This window comes from Hakea prostrata, chromosome 11 (genome assembly GCF_041222555.1).
Source record: "Hakea prostrata isolate BN-2017 chromosome 11, UWA_Hpros_2, whole genome shotgun sequence".
Classification (NCBI taxonomy): Eukaryota; Viridiplantae; Streptophyta; class Magnoliopsida; order Proteales; family Proteaceae; genus Hakea; species Hakea prostrata.
The window spans coordinates 20,425,274-20,445,411 of record NC_142610.1 but is presented as its reverse complement, the minus strand read 5'-3'; the positions used below and the strand labels follow the sequence as shown (position 1 = coordinate 20,445,411).

At 35.2% G+C, this 20,138-nt stretch overlaps 1 protein-coding gene across 2 annotated transcripts; it reads right to left on the bottom strand.

Moving 5' to 3' along the window:
- Window positions 1-1,710: 1,710 nt before the first annotated feature.
- Window positions 1,711-8,549, bottom strand: KAN (Homeodomain-like superfamily protein). 2 transcript variants are annotated; one of them, XM_089140489.1, is made up of 6 exons: window positions 7,341-8,549; window positions 7,064-7,140; window positions 6,456-6,501; window positions 6,067-6,220; window positions 2,385-2,481; window positions 1,711-2,280 (listed from the first exon to the last, which is right to left on the bottom strand). In XM_089140489.1, exons 1-6 carry the CDS (start codon window positions 8,179-8,181, stop codon window positions 2,167-2,169), a joined length of 1,329 nt encoding a protein of 442 aa, XP_088996615.1. In that variant the 5' UTR covers window positions 8,182-8,549; the 3' UTR covers window positions 1,711-2,166. The 2 variants fall into 2 exon arrangements, with proteins under 2 accessions (XP_088996615.1, XP_088996616.1); XM_089140490.1 differs by having other exon boundaries at window positions 6,067-6,211.
- Window positions 8,550-20,138: the final 11,589 nt, after the last annotated feature.

The window sequence follows — 20,138 nt, the reverse complement described above, 5'->3', positions numbered from 1 at the left end:
TAAAATGAGTGGTTGAAATTTTGACCTTCACCACTTTATTTGATTTTGGCCTTATGAGTTATGAGAACACTGAAGTTAGCAAGGAAAATGCCGTGTGAACTGTTGCAACTTTAAGTCTTTCCGTTTTCATTTGTAAAGTAGCGAATCCATCAATCAAAGTCAATTTGTCATGTCAAAGCGAAAACTTGTGTCTTTTGGGGAGTTCAGAGGTTAGGTCTGTATTTGTAACAATGTGGTGATCAAAACCTCATAATCATGGAAGTTTGTAAGTAGACTCTTAAAACATCCAAACAAAAGAAGTAAATTGGAGATGTTCGACGTTTCAACTAATTCTTTTATTTTTTATTTCATTTTGATAAGATGTTTTTTTTTTTATAAACTTGATAAGATGTTTCAACCAAGGGAGGATGATGGATGCGTCAAGCAAAGTTGACATTGCAAAAAGATCCAGCCCAAAGCTCAGATTGCTCAGATCCCAAAGCAACAAATATGTATGCCATTAAGTATCAAAAAGATTCAAAATATAATTCACATTTTCACAGAGCTGGACTTCAGTGGCGTGCACGAGATTTCGACCGTTGGTTTCTCATAAATGTGAAAACACACATTTTAGAAATGGACAGTCAAAATCAAAATCTCGTCTCAACCGTTCGCTGCAAATGTGCACAAACTCTCACTGTTGCACAACCAACTGTTATATATCCGAATATTGAAAGGTATGTTTCAACTTGTAACCCAGCCAAGAGTTGAAATTGAAGCTAGAAAATACTTTTGGAGACAGTTTTCTTTTAAAAGATTCAGGTGAGAGGGACTAGCGCAAATAAATACTTTTGGAGACAGTTTTCTTTTAAAAGATTCAGGTGAGAGGGACTAGTGCAAATAAAGATCACAAAGCAAGTTATCTTTTTTGTTAAAACCAATTAGTTGCATATTATTGCAACTGATGTTAATGTAAAGCAAGCAACTATTTTACTAATCAAAACCAACTAATCCTCTCTCTCTCTTTACATCATTGCATATATCACAAAAGAAGTGCAATTACCATTGTTCTTCCTCCTGAGACACCTGGATGTAAATGTTGCAAAAAAGGAAGTTTTGTGCAGGTGAGTTGATTCTAAAGGTTTTTTTTTTTTTCATTTTTTCCTTTTTCTTGTTTGGGTATGGATTCTAATGTTCTGATAAAATATTTATGTAGGTTTTACCAATAATGTGTAACAGACAATCTTTCTCTGTAATACAGTTTAATAATGGTGTCAGGACAATTAGTTGCAATCATAGAGAAACATATCTCTTTTGCTGAAGTAGACAAATCTCTTTGTACACTAGATGGTTTGTTTGTTTGTTTTCATTTATTTTATTTTTTTTTTATTTTTTTCCTTCTTCTATAGGGTTTTGTTTAATCAGAATGAATTTGAACATAAGCTCAATTATTTAACTTTACTTTTCTTATGCGCTTACCAACTGTGATCTGAGATGAAACAAATGATATAAACTCATTTAGACAACTCTTAAAAGTCAAGCTTTCACACTCTCACAAGACAAAGGAGCATTTCGCTTTAGTTCTGCGCATTAACTGTTCTGCGAAAATAAAAGAACCGTTGAATGACAACTTGATCGAAATTTCAAGGGAGATTTTGATATTGACTGTTGAAAAACAGCAGTCGAGATCAAAATCTCGTTCGAGATCTAGATCCGACGGCTTGTCTTTTTGCTGAACGTGTCCTACACATTTACTCGATCCAACAAACGAGTATCGATCCAACAAAGGTACTCGTGAGAAACACTCAAAGTGTTATTGGATTAGACATTTTTCTTTTTAATTTAAAAAAGAGAAACACAACCCACATAGTGCACCATTGAGACTGATTCCCTTCTTTTCTTCCTTCTCAGCATGCACATGGAATAATATCAGCTCAGAATAAAGTGCAGCTTTCAGCCACTTACAAAAACCCAAAAAGAGAGATGTATGTTTGATACAGCTTAGACTTTACATGCTTGGGATAAGTAACATATGGCTTTAATTTCCAACTCAATACCTCTGTAGATCTTTGGTTTTGTGACCATATATGTGTATATATCTATATATTCCCTTTATGTCACCTTTGAAGATACTGGATTCAATCAAGGGATGCCCACTTAAAAGAATGACAGGTCTCTGCTACCATTTCAATCATGTTCTTCACTGTGCCAACCAGGTCTTCCTAAGGTGAATTCCAAGCTAGGATTCTTGATGCCCAGATGAGACCCTGGAAAACTTTTTGATCTGTTGAAATTGCTCTCCTGTGATCATGAAGATTTGTTATCTAAATGTTCAAGTTGAAATGTTAACATGAGGACGTGAATCTGAAACTAAATGGTGTTACTATAATGGTCACTAATATTACCTCAACTTGGTCTCCAGGTCTTTGTTGAGACAAGAAGGTTGAAGGTCTTTGCCAGTCCATGTCACTTGTGTTATTTTGCAGAGACAATTCTCTACCACTGAAAATTATTCATAAAAGATAAAAAGTCAGAATGAACCAATGAACCCAAGTTTTCAATATACATCATTGCTTCTTAGGTAGGATTCAAGGATATAGGTATCATAGTAGTGAAGCAAACCACTGGATGAAAAATTGATGGTTTGAACATAAGACGCTGTATGTCATAGAACTAAATTTGAACATAAGTTGTTGTATATCATAGAACTAGAAGTTAGGGAAACCTGGAAACAGCTTAAATGCGAAGTATTTTCCTTCAAAAACTCACGATCAAGTGACTGTTAAGGATAAAGGCACCTACTTTTTAATGTCTGTACAAAAGAAATGAAGCTAAAACAAAGATGACATTTATAAAGGCTAAAGTTTTAAGATAGGATTTAGGATAATGTTAATACAAGATGCCAATTTCATTGGGTACATGATATGTAGGTAGATCAATCTAGTCTTCCAACGCTAAACCCATTTGATTTTATGACTTTCCTTTTTGGACTATCCGATTTCCAACTAATTTGGTAGTTTATGATATATTCATGATATATTCTGGAGATAACCCACTGAGAATTCCTCAAACCATTTTTTTAAAGCTCCTTATGATATCTTCTTTTGAGATTTTCCTATACTAACTTTTTCCATGATTGTAGCACCCACTTTTTGGGTAATCAATGAAGGGTCTGGAAGGATAGGGATTCCTTGATCTGTCATTCAAATTTTTTTCCACTGTTGATTAAGCAAAGGCCAAGTATTCCTCTAAAACATGGTAGTGGATGCCTGTCTAGCAGAATACATCAGAGAGCTCCAATTGATTCATTGACTTCCTCTTTCAAAATGATTCCAGATATATTCCGTTACCATACAGAAATATTGCATTGTTGCCTATCAGATGTCTGATTCCCTTTAGAGTTGAGAAATGAAGTAAAGTGGCAACCCTAGGGTTAGTGCCTGGGGGAGAATGGGAGGAATTTGTTTGTGAAGGGAGAGTCAAGGGAAAGGACTTGTTTGCATTCGTTGCAGTTGCAAGAGAAATAGAGATGCAAAGAAATAGGAGACCACAGCAAAGTAGAAAGGGTAGAGCCAAGGGGAGTTGTGAGAGGAGGGCTTTCAGGGGAGCACAATGCTTGGGGCAGTTGTGGGAGGGAGATAGAAAAGTTAGGGAGCAAGGTTGATCAAAGAAAGAGAGAGGACAGCTTGGTGGGATTTGAAGAGGGATTGGGAGGAGTATAGTTACATCCTCAGCCCTTTATGTAACTAACAGCCCTCTTGGTTACAAATAATAGATATACATGATGAAGGATCAAAAAAGAAGTTGGTAACAACAATCAGCTGTTTATAAATGTATTACTCTAATATGTATCTCTTGCTCTCTCTATTACTAAGAAGGCAAAATACTGCGAAAGCTAAAGGAATTAATTATTCAATAGAGTTAAGATATTATTTAAGTCATATTAATATTGTTTTCTTGCATCCTTTTAATGACATCTACAGATTTTTTACATTTGAATGGATTGAATTCCCTAAGATTCAATCATGCAAAACAGGTGATGCGACTGGCCTGCCTATACTACGTACAGTATGAACTGATATCAGGCCTGATGTTTGTAGAAAATTTATGGGGTACCAGTCTAAGTGGATGGATTTGCTCTGGTTCTTAAGACTTTTTGTCTGATGGATGGCTTCTAGGACTTCAGGCCAATCTTTTTTCTCACTCTAAATTTCTTCTCCTACCTATGTTGCATACATTAACTAGGAATAGAATCAATTAATGAACACTGGTTTTCAAAAAGAAAGAAGAAAAAGTAAATATAGAAAGAAGTTGCCATAAGGCGCCAAAGCAGTTACAATATCCAGCATCAATCCCCTTCAAGAAGGCCCAATTCAACAATATCCCACTCCAAAAAACCCTCCTCAAATAATTCATATAAGCAGTACTGGCACCCAATTTCACAGGAATAATACATGGAACCAGCAAAAACAAGGGTATAATTTATGGTAGATTTGTAATCCTCACCCTTCTTGAATGAGAAATGAAAGTTTGTCACAATGATGAAAGGGAGCCAGTCTTAGTATGGATGTCATGGTGAATCTGGATTAATGCTCAAATATGAAAGGAATGTGGCAATGGTATAATTACCAAAAGTATTTGGTGGGGTTGATGTAGGGGAAAGACTAGTATGTTTTCCTCCACCCACGGTGAATGGGATTCCATTAAGCTCAGGTGTCAAATAGACTGGAGAGAGCATCGTGAAGTTGTAATGAGAAAATACCTTCTGTGTGGTGGAAAATTTTATCCAAATAAAAATATATTTGTCCAGAAAACACATGGTATAAAGGAGGGGGAAGAGGAATCAAATGGGAGAAACAATCTTTTATATGCCCTATATTTGGGTTTGGTTCCTCGTAGCTAGAAAGAGAATCAAAATCAGATCAGAACCATAAAACCTAACTCCTCTTTTGTTTTCTTTTTTCATTCCCCAAAGTTCACAGTTAATATATCTTTAGAATGACCCATCCTTCCCAGCACTGAAAAAATTCTGGGCGAAGTGTTACTGTTAAATAATAATGCAGGGAAGAGAGATTCCCTGCAACAATTGTCTTAGATGCTGGAATTTCATGCTTGGTTTATGAAAATCAAGAAAGAACAAACATGAAGTATCATTTTGACCTCCAATAGTTTTAAATACAGTAGTCTTTTAGTAAAATTAAACTTTTCCTTGGCATTTCATGCTTCCATGTTATTTATATTCTTAAATGCAGCAGCAACTTGGTGACATTTAGAACCACCTGTAGAGAGTTTTGGTATCTAACATGATTAATTTGTCGAGAAGTAATAAAATGTGATAAGCAATCTAAACCTTGACAGCTAACTGTGGGAAGATGGTTCTTCTAGAATTTATATTTTTGAAGTACAATAGCCAATAGCCAAATTAACCCTCAATGTGGCTTCTAATGTCTTCCATGCTATCAAAAAACAATCTTTTATAAACAAAGGTCCTAAACAGTATCACACTGATCGATTATAAACAAAGGTTTGATATATTTATTCAGTATTTCATTTATATCTTACTGTGTAATTAAAATGCATCAGAAAGGTCAACAATATGACAATCAAATCCCTACACTAATATAATCTATGAAGTGATTATTGACTTTTCAAAGAATTCACGAGTCCCCTCTTAATATTATTAAAGGAAGAATGGGTCTTTTTGGTCACATATACAATATTCCTTGTGAAAAGAATAAGATCATATGTTTCAATGTTAAAAAGAGAAACAAATATAGTAAGAACAATATATAATATAAGAGATGTCAACAGTCACAAGAAAGGAAGATAAAGTGTTGCACTGGTTGCTTTCTTTAACAACCATTGAAGCTAAACATAGCATATGCTTAGATAATCGAAAAGAAAAACCATTAAAGAGAAGCAGCAAAAGCAAAGGCTGTCAAAAGAGTTCTTTAACTCTTCCTTGTGGACGTGTGTTGTACATTTTCTAAGCTAAGCATATCCATGCAAAAGGGAAAAGAAAAGGCTTTAACCACCTTATCTGAACGTGTAAGTATAGTTCTTAAGAGAGAAAGAAAGAGGAAGAACCTTGAAGAGTTGCTCCATAAAGTTGTGGTAGAAGGGTAATCTGAGTCTCTCTGTACAGATCCATCTGACAATCCTCTTTGATCGATTAGCCCATCTAATCTAAGATCGCCCGTTCTTGATGCAATATCTTCTTCTCCAGAACCATCTGATTGACCTTCAAGAGAAGCCCACAATTAGAAATGGAAAATTCCTGTACTAAGTTCATAAGAAAAAGAGCTTGGGTTTGTGTACAAATAAGACCCTAATATGAATATAATAATAATGTAGATCTGTGTATCTTTATGTATATGTACGTATATATGTACTTCGGCTGTATTTTTGGTAGAGAGGTAGAGAGAGAGATGGAGAAGTTGCTAAAATGAAGCTGAAACCAAAGCAATACGAATTACCTGAGGAAGCTGCAGGTTTGTCAGTGGTCTTAACAGTTCGATACATCTGCAAAGGTGAAGGGAAACAAAGACTGAGTAGAAAGTAAAGGAACGTGAACCAGCGAAGAAGCTGGGGGAGGAAATGAAATAAAAATAGAAAGGGCAAATAGCCCTCTTTTCCCCAAAAGATAATAGAAACTTTCACCATAAAGAAATGTAGAAAAAGCCATTCCAAAATCAAATCCAATGGTTCTCCACTTATTACAGTCTCTCTCTCTCTCTCTTCTGTTTCTATATATTTTTTTTCCTGGGTTTCTTCATTAACCACGAGGATGATGTTTGGTAAGGATAGTAATGATCTGTATTATTGAGAAATGATGGCTACTTTTAATCTTTGATTTCTGTTCACTCACTCTTTCTCTACTCAATCTGTCTCTCTCTAAAACAAGAAGCTGTCATGTCTGAGAAATCAGACTAATTTGTCATTCATTCATTCACTCACTGCATTCATCGGCTACTGTGCCGGAAGAACTTTTGAAGATCTGACCGGCCGGCCATAGAGGCACAGAGAGAGAGAGAGAGGAATAACAAGAGAAGAAGAAGAAAGGCCATGAGATTTACTTCAATACCTGTAAATGACTCTTTACATGAGCTAATGTTAGATCCTTGACATCCATGAGCTCAAGAACAGACTTCGGAGTAGCCCCTGAAAACCAAACATAAACACAGAAATCAAATCTAAAGAATTAGATGCAAAGACCCAAGATCTAATAGCTTATCTAAATTACATAAAACTGAGAAATATATCAGAGGGGTTGTAAAGGCCATGCCCAAGGAGGGAACTTCACAGTTCCTTTGCTTCCTGTAATCAAAGAAAGAAAGAGGTGGTAAGAACAGAAATCCTACTTTCATGGCCCCCGAGGAGCTCCACAGCATGAACAAAACGGGCATGAAGTGTGGTTGTCCAACGCATTCGAGGTGCCCTCATACTCCTTTTCGCCGGTAGCTTTGGCATAAATCTTGACCTAATCATTCCATGAGAAGCCTCTGAAGGTCCCATTCCATATTGGTTGTGGTGGTGATGGTGGTGGTTGTTGTAATACTGATGCTGCAGTTGGTTAGATTTGAATGAATCTGAAGACAAGCCATTAAACCTCGACAAAGCCGCAACTCGATAAGCTGGGGACGGAGAAGAAGAATTTAATCCAGAGCTTAATATAGCCATGGGGTCTAAACCCCCTGGCTGAAAGTTAGAAGTAGGAGAAGCAGATGATGACCAAGAAGAATAAGAGGACACTGGGTAGAGACACTTGGGATCCTTCTCTCTTGAACTATCAGAAGCCATGAAAGGGAATGAACGGTTGTGATACACTGGGATCCCTTTTATGGGTCTCAACCCATCTGGGATATCATGGAGTAATACACCATCGTTTATCTGATTAATCCAGTTACTGTTAAGATGATGAAGCTGTGGCTGCCCTTGACGAACTGCAACTTCGTCTTTTCCATTTCCTCTAGTGAAGTTTCTCCCCCAGTTGCCTTCAACTCCTAACCCATTTCTTGGGTTTGCTAGTGAAAGCTCTGGGTAAGCCTGAGAGTCTGTCTTCACTGGACTATCACTGTTTGACCTCAAATCCTCCTGCCGTCTCCAAAGATCAAATCCTGTGTCAGACGAAGGAGCAGCATTAGGAGGGCTAATGTGCAAAGAAAGGTCAGGAACTGACATGGAAGAAGATTCCACAAACATGATGAGATGATGAGGAATTCTTCTGCAAGACTCCAGATGAAATTCCCAGTAGTTATACTGTTGTAAAGTTAAACTCAATTGGATATGTAAATTTTTGAAGTGGATCTTGCTTCCTTTCCTTCACTTGCAGAGAACCTATAGAAGGGCATGATGGTTTGAGCTGGGAGGAGAGGAAAGGAGAGTGAGAGGAGTGGATTAATCAAAGAGAGTCTCAAGAAAGGCACTGTTTTTAGTCTTCTTTCTTCCTCAACAAAACAGACATGCTTGATAAGAGGAATAGAGAGAAAAGATGAGATTTGTATGTTGTTATGCAGTGAATGATGTATTAAAAAAGAAAGAGAGAGGGGCATGGAAAGGAGAGGGATATGGGTCTGCGTTCTTCAAGAGTATATCTTGAAAGATGACACTCAAACTTGGCTTTTCTCTCTCCTTCTGGTCTATAGTCAAAACACGCAAAGCAGCAGAGAAGTGGGCCATGGACTTCCTTCCCCGGAGAGAACGGGTTAAAAAATAGAAGAAAGAGAAAGAGAGTCTACCACATGATTCCTTTTCCCCCACCCTCTTCGGTCTCTTTCTTGTTCTTGTGTTTTTCACTCATGAGATCTATAATTCTATTATAAAAATGAAGAAAAGAAGGAGAAGAAGAAAAAAATCTCTTAAAATCAGTTGGGTTTCAAAGTGTAAAGCAAAATTTCATGGGTTTTTCAGATTCTCAAGAGATATTGAAAGGCAAAGTCATTATGAAGCCATTGACTTGAGTGACCCCATGCAAAGGGGTTGTCGTTTGCTTTCATATTGTTAACATCGTAAACCCTAATTCCTTATACCTTCTAATTCCCTTTCATCCTCTCAAATATTCCCTTTCTTATCTTTCAACAACCCTTTGTCTACTACATCATAGGTGGGGTGGGTTGGGTTTTCATTATGCCATGTGCCTCCTCCTTCATGACCATCCACCGCCCCTCATTGACTCTTCAACATGAATAGATTTTTCAAAACCCTAAGTTGAATCTCACATTAAAGAATAACATCTATACCCTTTCTTCTTGGGAGCTACTCCTCTTCTTAAATGCCCACCTCTCCCTTCCCTCATATACATCATCTATGCTGCAATGCAACACTTCATAGGTCACCATATCAGAGATGATTGAAATTGAACAATGACAACCCCCCACCCCCCACCCCCTCTTAGGGTTCTACTTAGGGTTTGGAGATGCTTCCTTATAAGTCATGCCTAGCTATACTTAAAAAAAAAATTTTCTTCTTCTATTTGCCATTGATTGGACGGTGAGCATTTATGAAATGAAGCATGCTCACTGCATATGACGACTAGTTAGTACCAAGAGTAACACATAACATGACCCACAGGCACATGTTTGTGCGTGTGTCTGTTCATGTACCTTGTTATATCATGTTCACATTCTGCAAAGGATGTAAAAGCTTTACATCCTCCTTAATCTCTACCATGGAATTAGTGGGTCCCCTTTATGTGATTTGATATGACATACTTCATCAGCTTAATTTAATGCTTACAACCATTCAAACCTAACAATTAACACCTTTGCCAATCTTGTGGGTATCCACATTCCCTTGATCAGGTCAACCAAGGTTGATGACCAGTAAAAGTTCATAAACCACCCCAAACATAGACCCTTCAAACCAATCTAGCCTTTCGATGTACAAGGGATCAAAATAGAGTCGTCGACTCCTAAGCTAGGATGGCCCTGTCAATGCCATGTTTGACAGTTTTGCCAAATTTTAATGCATAGATTCCGAGTCTCTATCTCGACTCATTTATGAGTTTTTGTGGTTCATAAAGCTCTTTTACTTCCAAAAAAACAAAAATCAGATATAACCTCTAATCACCCCCAACTAAGACATCTTAATTGGTTTACTGAGAGTGAATCTTCCTAGGAATTGATAGATATAAGTTTATGAAGCAACTTAGAATAAAAGCCTAAGAGATATCTTCAGCAACTAGTCGAATAGCTTTAATCGTTGCAGGTTTCCTTTCCATACTATTTTGAAAGATGCAGAAGTTTCACTTCATCCAAATGAGATACAGTGAAATGTCATGGTGATATTTCTAACTAAAAGACCGACAAGAAATAGGAGACTTTTCATGAATCTTGATGGCAATATTTACATGTATTCATGTTTCAGTATTAGGGTTTTATGTATATTTTCATGCTTTGTTGAATATATTTCCTTATTAACTTACTATTAGAAAGAAGAAGAAGAAAAAAAATCTTTTCATGCATTGGCATGCATCTCCATATACTAAAATAAATAAATTCTGTCAGACATGCCCAGTTTTCTGAATCTTAAACCAAATCATGTCTCAGCTACAGCCCTAACTTCAACAAATTCGAGTAAATCTTCATCATAGATTAATGAGATTACATTTAGAATAGGTGATTAGGATCTTGTGCAAATGGGGTTTAATTAATCTGTGCCTATCCCTAGGAATAATGTTCTCTTAATTTATAGTACACACCGACCACAAAATATAAAGGCCACGTACGTATGTATAAGAGATTAATCAAGAGATAATGTATGACTTTTGTGGAGTGTTAAAGAAAATAAAGAAAAACTTGAAACTATTGAAAGACAGAGAAAGCTCGTTTTCCAAGTTCACTTTAACAACTGGGAACTATTCGTATTGTCACCTGAACACAATGCATCTCATTAATGTTATCAGATATAAAATAAGGGTTTACCCAACAAAAAAGATTCAAGTAGGAAGTCAATATCTTATTGTAGAAAGCTTAGTTTTTTAACAAACAGAAAAAGAAAGAAAAAAAATGAAGGAAAGAAAGCTTAATGTAGGCAACCCTATCACATGATGCAATACCCAATATCAAACGTTTCGTTTAATTAAAGCACTTGGAAAGGTCAAATTTTCTCACCTCTTTAATTAGATTCTCTAATGACATAGCCATAGCCAATCATCTTCTCTATTATCTAAAATAACACTCTACCCCAGAAATTATCTCCTGGTTGTACATTATAAGTAAGGGTGTTAATGGATTGGTTGATTCAATTCTATTATTTATTTTTCTATTATTTAATGTAAATTTAAGGAAATTGAAACCAACCAATTATGGGGTTTCTGGTTTGGGGTGGGCTTGGATTTGATCCGATTTGTGCCCTTGGTATCAATTCATCTTGGTTCATTTAAAATCAATTAAGCATGGGTTTCTCTAAATCAAAACCAATACCTAATTGTTCAGGATTTAATTTGATTTTGATCGAGCCTAAACAAATTGATTCAAATCCATTTGGTCACTTAGAAATTTATCCAGTCCATTTTTGACAAAGAAATAGATGGTTCATTTTCCATCCATTTCCTTGTAGACGTATGACATGTGTCCCAACGTCACATCAAATTATTGAAATCCATTTATAAGTCACATCAAAAAGTTGTGATTAAATTTAAAAACGAAATGATTTGATTTGTAAATGGATTTCAACTTTTTGATATGATGTTGGAATATATGTCATACATCTACAAGGTCCATTTCCTTATTAGAAATAAACTGTATATTAGTCCTTGGTCAGTTCGGTTTCGAGTTTGACATCTCTATTTCTAGGATTTAAGGTCATAAATTTTTTTTTCTTCCTTTTTATTCTTTTCTCATGCTCGAAGAATATTTGTTTCATTTCTGTGTGATTTTTACCCCAAAAAATGTGTGGTTTGAAAAGTTGAGTTGGAGATTGATTGAGTCATTATTTATCCTGTGGCAATTAAATAATGAAAATGTCTACATCATATATAACATATTCTTTTACTCCTTTTGTCTTAGTTTTATTATTATATTATTTTAAATATAAAAGAGTTCTCAAGAAAATTTTGAAAGTCATTTATTAATGTATCATAATCAAAAGTTGTCATTGATTTGACAATTTTTAACGATACATGTGAAATATTGATATTATTCTTGTTAGGGAAAGATGAAATACTTTAGAAAAAAAAATAATCCTTCAAAATTGGATATTCTTTTCTGATTAGAATGAGATTACCTTATTTCAAAACCTTCACTATGTTATACGCATGTAAAAGAACATCTTGGTATTAAGCTGAGACAAGTTTCACGACTTATTCAAAAACTATTCTAATCTTACTCAATAAATATTAATTTTATTTATTTCTAAGAATCAATGCTGATTTCTTGTGACCTAAGGCTTACGAAGAAAAAAAAATACGACTTTTTTGAGATGCTTATACATCAAAAGATTTCAAAATTTTAAAAGAAACATTCTTTCTTGCATATTTTAGTTGTTTAAGCTTGACCTGTAATTGCTTTGAAACAATTACTATTTTCTTTAGTTCTTATATAGAGAATATATTTTTCCTATATTCTTTTTTTTTTTTCTCATAATGTTATGTCTAATTTTTTTTTTTTTTTGTTGGAAGAATGTTGAATCTTTTGTAATAATAAATATTAATTTATCTTATTCTTTTTCTTATACTACATCATCTTATAGTTTACAAGCAGAAAATTCAGACTAGAGGTTTTCTAAATTTCATATGTGATAACTTAATATATTTTTATTTAATTATATAAACTATTCTATAAATTGGTAATATTCTGTAAAACTTTTCCAGTTATATATGGAGAAGGCTGTTTTTGGGTAATAACTAATTGGATCTAGCTTAATTTTTTCATTCCATGACTTGCAAATAAATTCATCAAAAAAATAAATAAATAAAAACAAATAAAAAAAGTCATAGCCATTAGAATATTTAGAGACCAATTAATTCCTTCAAAATTTCCTTGTGAAATCATTAAGAAACTTTTTAATCCATAAACTAATTTTGAAATGATTTGATTGTCTGAAATTAATTAATATTGCAGTCAAATATGCTAACCCTAAAGAGACTAATCATTTTAAAAAATCATTTCTGGAAACAAATTATTCCCACAATCAATATAATTAATATAGCCATTTCCAAACAACTTAAACTATAATTCCCAAAATCAATTACAAATGTGGTCAATATACTAAGAGCAATAACTAAGAATGTATTATAGTACCCAGCCCTCTTCAGTCAACTGCATGGATTGATTTAAAAAAGAAAAAGAAAAAAATCCTTTTAGGGATATATATATATATATATATATATATATATATATATATATATATATATATATATATATATATATATATATATATATATATATATATCAAATTTATATATTTCTATATATGATTGACTTTTTAGGAGTATAAATCTGATATTATTTTTTTTAGCTCTCAAAAATGAATTGCACATAGGATCATTGAATGGTGTGATGGCAAGAGCTTGTACTCCTAGTGCCAATCAAGACAAAGATTCCAATTTGAGGTAGTCATTTACGTATAAAAGATGCCAAAGGTGTTGAGACTTTACTCCCGTTCACCATTCTTAGAATATTAATAATTATAATGGTTTTTTTCTTTTCTTTTCCTCTTCGTAGAGATAGTCATTCAGTAAAAACAAAAGGAAAAGAAACATGTACGTTACTTTTTCTTGAGTGCATCTTTATACGTCAAATTTGAAAAGATAAGATTAGTCTATGTTAAAATGACCACTAAAGAAGCAACGAACAATGATGAAAGCAAAATCAAAACAATAAAGAGAATTTAACGTGGTTCATGACACATCAACAAAATGCGCTATGTCGATAGACAAAGCTGAAAAGGTTGTCACTATGTATAGAATAAGATTACAATCTTAATTGAAGGAGAGAAAAAAAAACCCAAAAAGGACATTACAAGCCCTGAACCCAAACCCTAATTTGAAAACCTTAATTTTTTCCTCCTATACTAATGAATGCTTCTTTCCCCAGGCCATGCACCTACAAATTGATCTTTGATAAAACGAGGATTTACCTTTGAATATGATCCCTAAAGAATGCGGAGGTGAATAACAAGCTACATAATAACATAATAATAAAATTTTCATCTTTCATCAAAATGAAATGGTCATTTATACCCCTTACACAACTTACTATAACTTCTATGCCCATTATGTAGTATTGTCTTGAGGAAAATTTTGGGGGGGGGGGGATGAAAGAACATAGCAACAAGTGAACCCTACAATAGAGAACTCACTTGGGTCCCATGAACTAGAACTTGAGAGTAGATTGATAAGGAAAATAGTTTGTAGTATAAGGCAAGAATGAATCAAATGGAAAAGATGAATTTTCCACTAGACATAGGAGGGCGAAAAAAGGAGAGAGGAGAGATAAGATCATAAGAACTGGCCCAAGCGTGTGCATTATTCAAAAGAAAAAGAAAGATCAAAAGTAAAAGCGATCAAAAAACCCTAATTGGGATAAAGGGGCAGGCGGGCATGTATTGCATTGAGAGGCCAATCAGAATCACCCACGTGGCCCTTCATAGATTTGGTCTAATAATTGGTGTAATGATGGTGTTACTGAGAAGACAGTATCTGAGTAAAAAGCTGTTAAGGTGGCCGACGTTGAATTTCATGAAGATGTGAAAGGTTATGAAGATATGCATAAGAACATCAACGTAGAAAGTTTCGTATTAGGAGTGTAGTCTTCTTGTCAACATAGAGACTAATGAAAATACACTAGGAATCATATCTCGATTGATTTTGTAGGAACCACACTCTGGGTTGGGATTTTTTTTTTTCTTTCTTTCTTTTGACAATCTTTGGAGTTATCATCAGCAACTAAAAACCATTTCTTATCAACAAAACATAAATAAACCAAATTGTAATCAAGCAAAGAATATATTGGAGAATGAAAAGCTCCATAGATTCTGCCGCTCTTTTGACTCTTTCTCATATCTATCACTCACTCACAAGCAACCACCGTGCCTCAACATTCTTGGTGGGTCCAAAGCAACATGGCTATGGTCTTTCCCCAGCTTTCTCTCTTTCTTTCTCTCTCTCTTTCTCTCTCATGTCTCAACTGGTGAGAAATAGCTAAGAGGGTTTGATTCTAGTAAGAAAGAAGCCTTTTGCACTAGTGGTAAATCGGCTTTCGTGATTCCCAAAACATAAGGGACCTTTTAGGAAGGTTTGTGTTTTGCTTTCTTTTAGTTGACACGACTATGTGATGCTTCTTTCTCTCTAAGGTGACGACAATGCATGCAAAATAAGCAAAGCAAAGCAACCTACTAAACCTTCCTTTCCGTATCTCCAACCCCCCCCCCCCCCCCTCTCTCTCTCTCTCTCTCTCTCTCTCTTGGTTGATATCTGCATGGAGGAATAATATCATTCCCTGTTTCTTTTGCTTTTTACTATAGGACCTAACAATAGGAAAGCAGTGCTACCCATATCCGGAAAAAGTATCATTAGACAGACCTAACCCCACCCCAGCTTCCTTTTGACAAAGAAAACAAAACCCATTTCCCTTCCACATTAGTCTTTCACAAGAGAGATCACTTAGAATTAAAGCTCTCTTCTCCTAGTCCCCACTCCTACACCATGGGGCAACAACCATCTCTCCTATATAACAAGTTTGAACTTAGAAACACCAATCAAGTCTTGACCTCTTGATTACTTCACCATACCTAGCTTTAGAACTTAAAGGAAATTATGTTCTGGGTTATTTCTTTTCTTTTGTTAAAGAGAATAATTAGTAGAAATGGTTAGCTAGTAGTGGTGTGACCCTTTGTCTAATCCCTTCATCCATTTGGTTCAATAAAACCTTAACAATAACTTATGTTAAATGAGTCCTTATTAGGGGGAGGTCTATATTTTCTTCACATTTTTTCATCACACAATAAAGATTGGGTTCACGTGGGACTCACTAGAGATCGAGTGTTCTGTGCTCTGCCAATAGCGTTATAACCACATATATATGGGGCCTACAAGTGAAAAATAAAAATTAAAAATTAAAAAAGTGAGACTCATCACCAGTACCTGTGGGGAGCACTGAGGATCTAGACTCCTAGAGATCCCACTTTTAATTTATTTTGTTGGTATTAATAAGTGAACCCTACCCTTAATGTATGGTGAAAGAAACATAAAAAAGAAAACACATAGAATAGAGGATCCAGATTTATGTTAAAAGAGCCTCAATGCCTAGAATACCACAAAGCCTCTTAATGACCCTTTGGTACCAGCTTAAATATGCAATTTCAATGAATACAAGACATCCCAACAATATTTTGATGATTCAAGTTTCGTAATTAAGTTGTAAATAGATAGAAGAGAGGCGTACATACATAACGTTTAAGCCTTACGGACAGATTCTACCAAACAGATTTAAAGGATAATCAGAGAATCGAGGGAATGGGATGTTGGCAAAACCCATGAGTAAATTAATAATTTCACATGGCTGTTTATATTTTTATTTTTCCTTGTTACAGACTCACAACTGAAGTGATTCCAAAAGATTAGATGGTTTCCAGCTTTGATCACTTTAGGGCATGAACCTCGAGGCATGAACAAACCCCGGAAATAATGGAGAAATTATATAGAAGTTAATGGGAATCAAATTAATGATTGTTAAGTTATATGTTGTTTCAAGGTCAAACACCTTGGTAACTGAAATCTTTTTGTCTTTTAAGAAAAAGAAAGCAAAGACAGAAGGTTGAGGTTGAACATGTTTTAGAAAGTTTTAATACGTTAAGACATGTGTATGGTATTAATGTAAGACCTAAGAAAGCAAAGACAAAGCAGTAGAAGATTCCAAACTTGACCGTGAATCGAGCTCTGAGCATTTCTCATGATCTAGGCCCTCGAGATATCTCTATTGACCCATTAATTAAAGGTGATTTACCTCTCTCTCTCTCTCTCTCTCTCTCTCTCTCTCTGGGTGGAAAGTGAACATGGGGAAGAGAGACACTGAAACAGGAGAGGAATTAATGGTATGAGACAGCGTGCATGGCAGGCACAATTTAACTGCAGGAACTAGAGAGACAGACATGTCTATTGAGGATAGAAAAATAAGAATTTTATTTCTGTTTTTCTCTTCCGTGACTCTTTACTGTCAGCACATCAGCCGGCCCTTGACTCACACTCACTCACACACACACACACAGAGTTTCTCTCTCTCTCTCTTCTCTCTCTCTCTCTTTAAGGACATCTCGTGTATCGAGACCATTACCTATCACCTTTCTTATTCAATTCCTTGACTTTCCTTTTGTATTGATGTTTATGAGACCTTTCTAAAACCCCATTAAATATGAAGCCCTAATCTTCTTGGATTCTCCAAAAATTTTCCTTTCTGCTCTCTTTTCTTGGTTCACTGCTTTATCATATGGCAGTTGGGTTCCATGTAGGAAGTAGAAGAGAGAGAGAAAAAAAGAGAGTGTGTAGTTGTAGGCTGTATCTGCCAACAGCAACAGCAGAAAGCTTAAAGGGTAGCATAAAAAGAAGAAAGCCCACGTCCATTTCATCAAGTATGGGGATTTAAATGGCTCAAATTCAATACAAGAAGATCAATTCCCAAAAACCCTGTTGGGTCAAGTTAAATTTTCAGACAACTGATGCAGCTCAAGTGGATCCAGCTACGGTAGAGAACATATCTTGAAAGGAGAGAGAGAGAGAGAGATGTAGGAACCCAAGAAGGGCCAGGGATCGAGAATGGAGAGTATTAAATGAGGGGACAGACTGATTAGGACTTTTTTGTCAGCTAGGAAAAGAAGATATGAGAGGAAATCATTTTGTAATCCATTGCTTTATGATTGAAGAGGAGAAAGAAAGAAAGAGAAAAAGAAGAAAAGAAAGGGAAAGCTTTCTTAAAGCTTTGCTGACATTAAAAAAAGAAGGTCATGATGGCCTTATGATGGGCATAATCTCAGTACAGTGTTGTTCTTTTGCCTACTTTAACCGAGGTTCTGACCCACGGGCAGCGGTCAATACCTGTCAAGCTCCAACTCCACTGAGCTTTCACATCATGTACATCCCCCATTTGAATGAGAGAATGAGAGAGAGAGAGAGAGAGAGAGAGAGGGCAAAGTCGGTGTTGGGTACTTGGGTTGGATTTAAAACCAATGTTTCTGGTTTGTAGAGGGAATTGAGAAAAGGGTCCACCTGAACTGACCAGAGCTACAAGCTCTGATTGTAAAATTCCAAATCCTCACTACTATCTCTCGCGCTTTAAATGCCGGGCAGTCAGTGCGGGCAGCGATGTTCATGGAGGACAATGTCAGCCTTCTCTGCCTTCCCACAGGCCACTGCACGGTGCTTTGAAAGGGGAAAAAAAACAAAGCATGAAAACCCTCTCTCTCTCTCTCTCTCTCTCTCTGTAATTAAAATGAAGCTTCTTTGGGTTCTGAATATGATAGATTTGGAGATGCAATATCTCATGATAATCTCATCTTATGAGACATTGGTTTCAAGGTCAAATTTAGGTTTCTGATTGATCTACTACAGGATTTCCTCTATTTAATTAATTGCACTCGTTCTTTTAAAGTTTGAACAAGGAAACATTAGTATATGTATATCCAGTTCAGATTCTCCCAAAGATGATGTTTAGTGACCAAACATTTAGGATTCAACATCAAAATAAGTTTATCTATTACGATGCCATCATTAAAAATAATTTAATTAATCACCAAATACTGAAAGATTATTCATGATGTAGAAATTCCATGAGCTATATGGTCTATATGTGAATGATGTGAGTTAGGAATTTCCTCAATAATGGTTGGTCTCACCTTCACCAACCCTGATTCTTGGTGGGAGCTTGGGTTGATAGTCTAATTATTTGGGGATCCACTCAAACTTTGCTATAAACTTTGAACCCGTTTGTATTGTGAATCAGTTCATTTTTTTTTGATAGAATCTGACTCGATCCAATGCAATTTTGCTTAGTACTATGAATAAGTTCATATTATTTCATTTTCAACAATGGTGGCTTTTTTGCACGGGGAAATCCTCCTAATAAAGAGAATTGCTTTCAATCTATTAGATTTGTTGGTCAAAAAATAAAAAGGCTTGTATCACCAATACCTTTCTCTTTGTACCTAGACGCCATTTTTTTTCCGGTGAAGACATTATTTTAGATTAAAGTTTAACGCATCTCAATTAAGATATAACACGATACTAACCGATTTATATCCATATTACATACAGCGCCATGATACATATAGATACATCCCTCAAAAGGGCATGTATGAAATTGCATCAAACTATATTGCCTAATATAATACAGTACTTGGTATGCAATGATATTTCTCTTAAAATTACATGATTGGGACATCACTTGATGCCGATACTTTTCTCTTAAAATTACATGATTGGTACATCTTTTGATACCGATACTTTAAAACTTGTCTTGGATGCAATTGTGGACCTCGATTCCATTTCGTGTAGGACTAGAATATCAATTTTGGACTTATTTCATGAGGATTCTATTGATAGAAATGCTAAAAGTGGATCTTTCAAGTAAAAGTGTTATGTTCCTTATTCTTTGTTCATGGTAATGAAGAAGATAAGAATATCGATAAGTTGCTTTTTTTTTCTCTCCTCTCCGAATATGTTTGGAAATTAATTTGTAATCCACACGGTTTCATGACCCACATGGCTAATTCGTATTCCTAGATACGAAAGCGAGTGAAAATATCTCGCTATCACCATTGTGGATAAAGAAATTGCTTGGATGAAAATGATAGATACCATATGTGATACAACATAGAATATATGACAACCACGGTAGGTGCATGGCTACATTTGAAGGGATGCATGGATTATATAATTGGACACAAACCTCCAAATTCTCATCAATTCCTTTTGAATTGTTTTCTTAATATGACAAGACACCTTTTGAATGTATTAAAACCACACAACTTGCAAAAAAATCAACTTAATAGCCTAATTACCTGCTTGATTTGAATGACAACTAATCAATAATTTCTTAGCTTAAATGCATGGATTCCTTACCTTTGCTGTTAGTTGAAACTTCTAATCCTTCTTCCACCCTATAGTTGTTTATTCCTATCAATTCAATCATGTATATTTTAACAAATTTACTTGTAAGAGAGAGAGA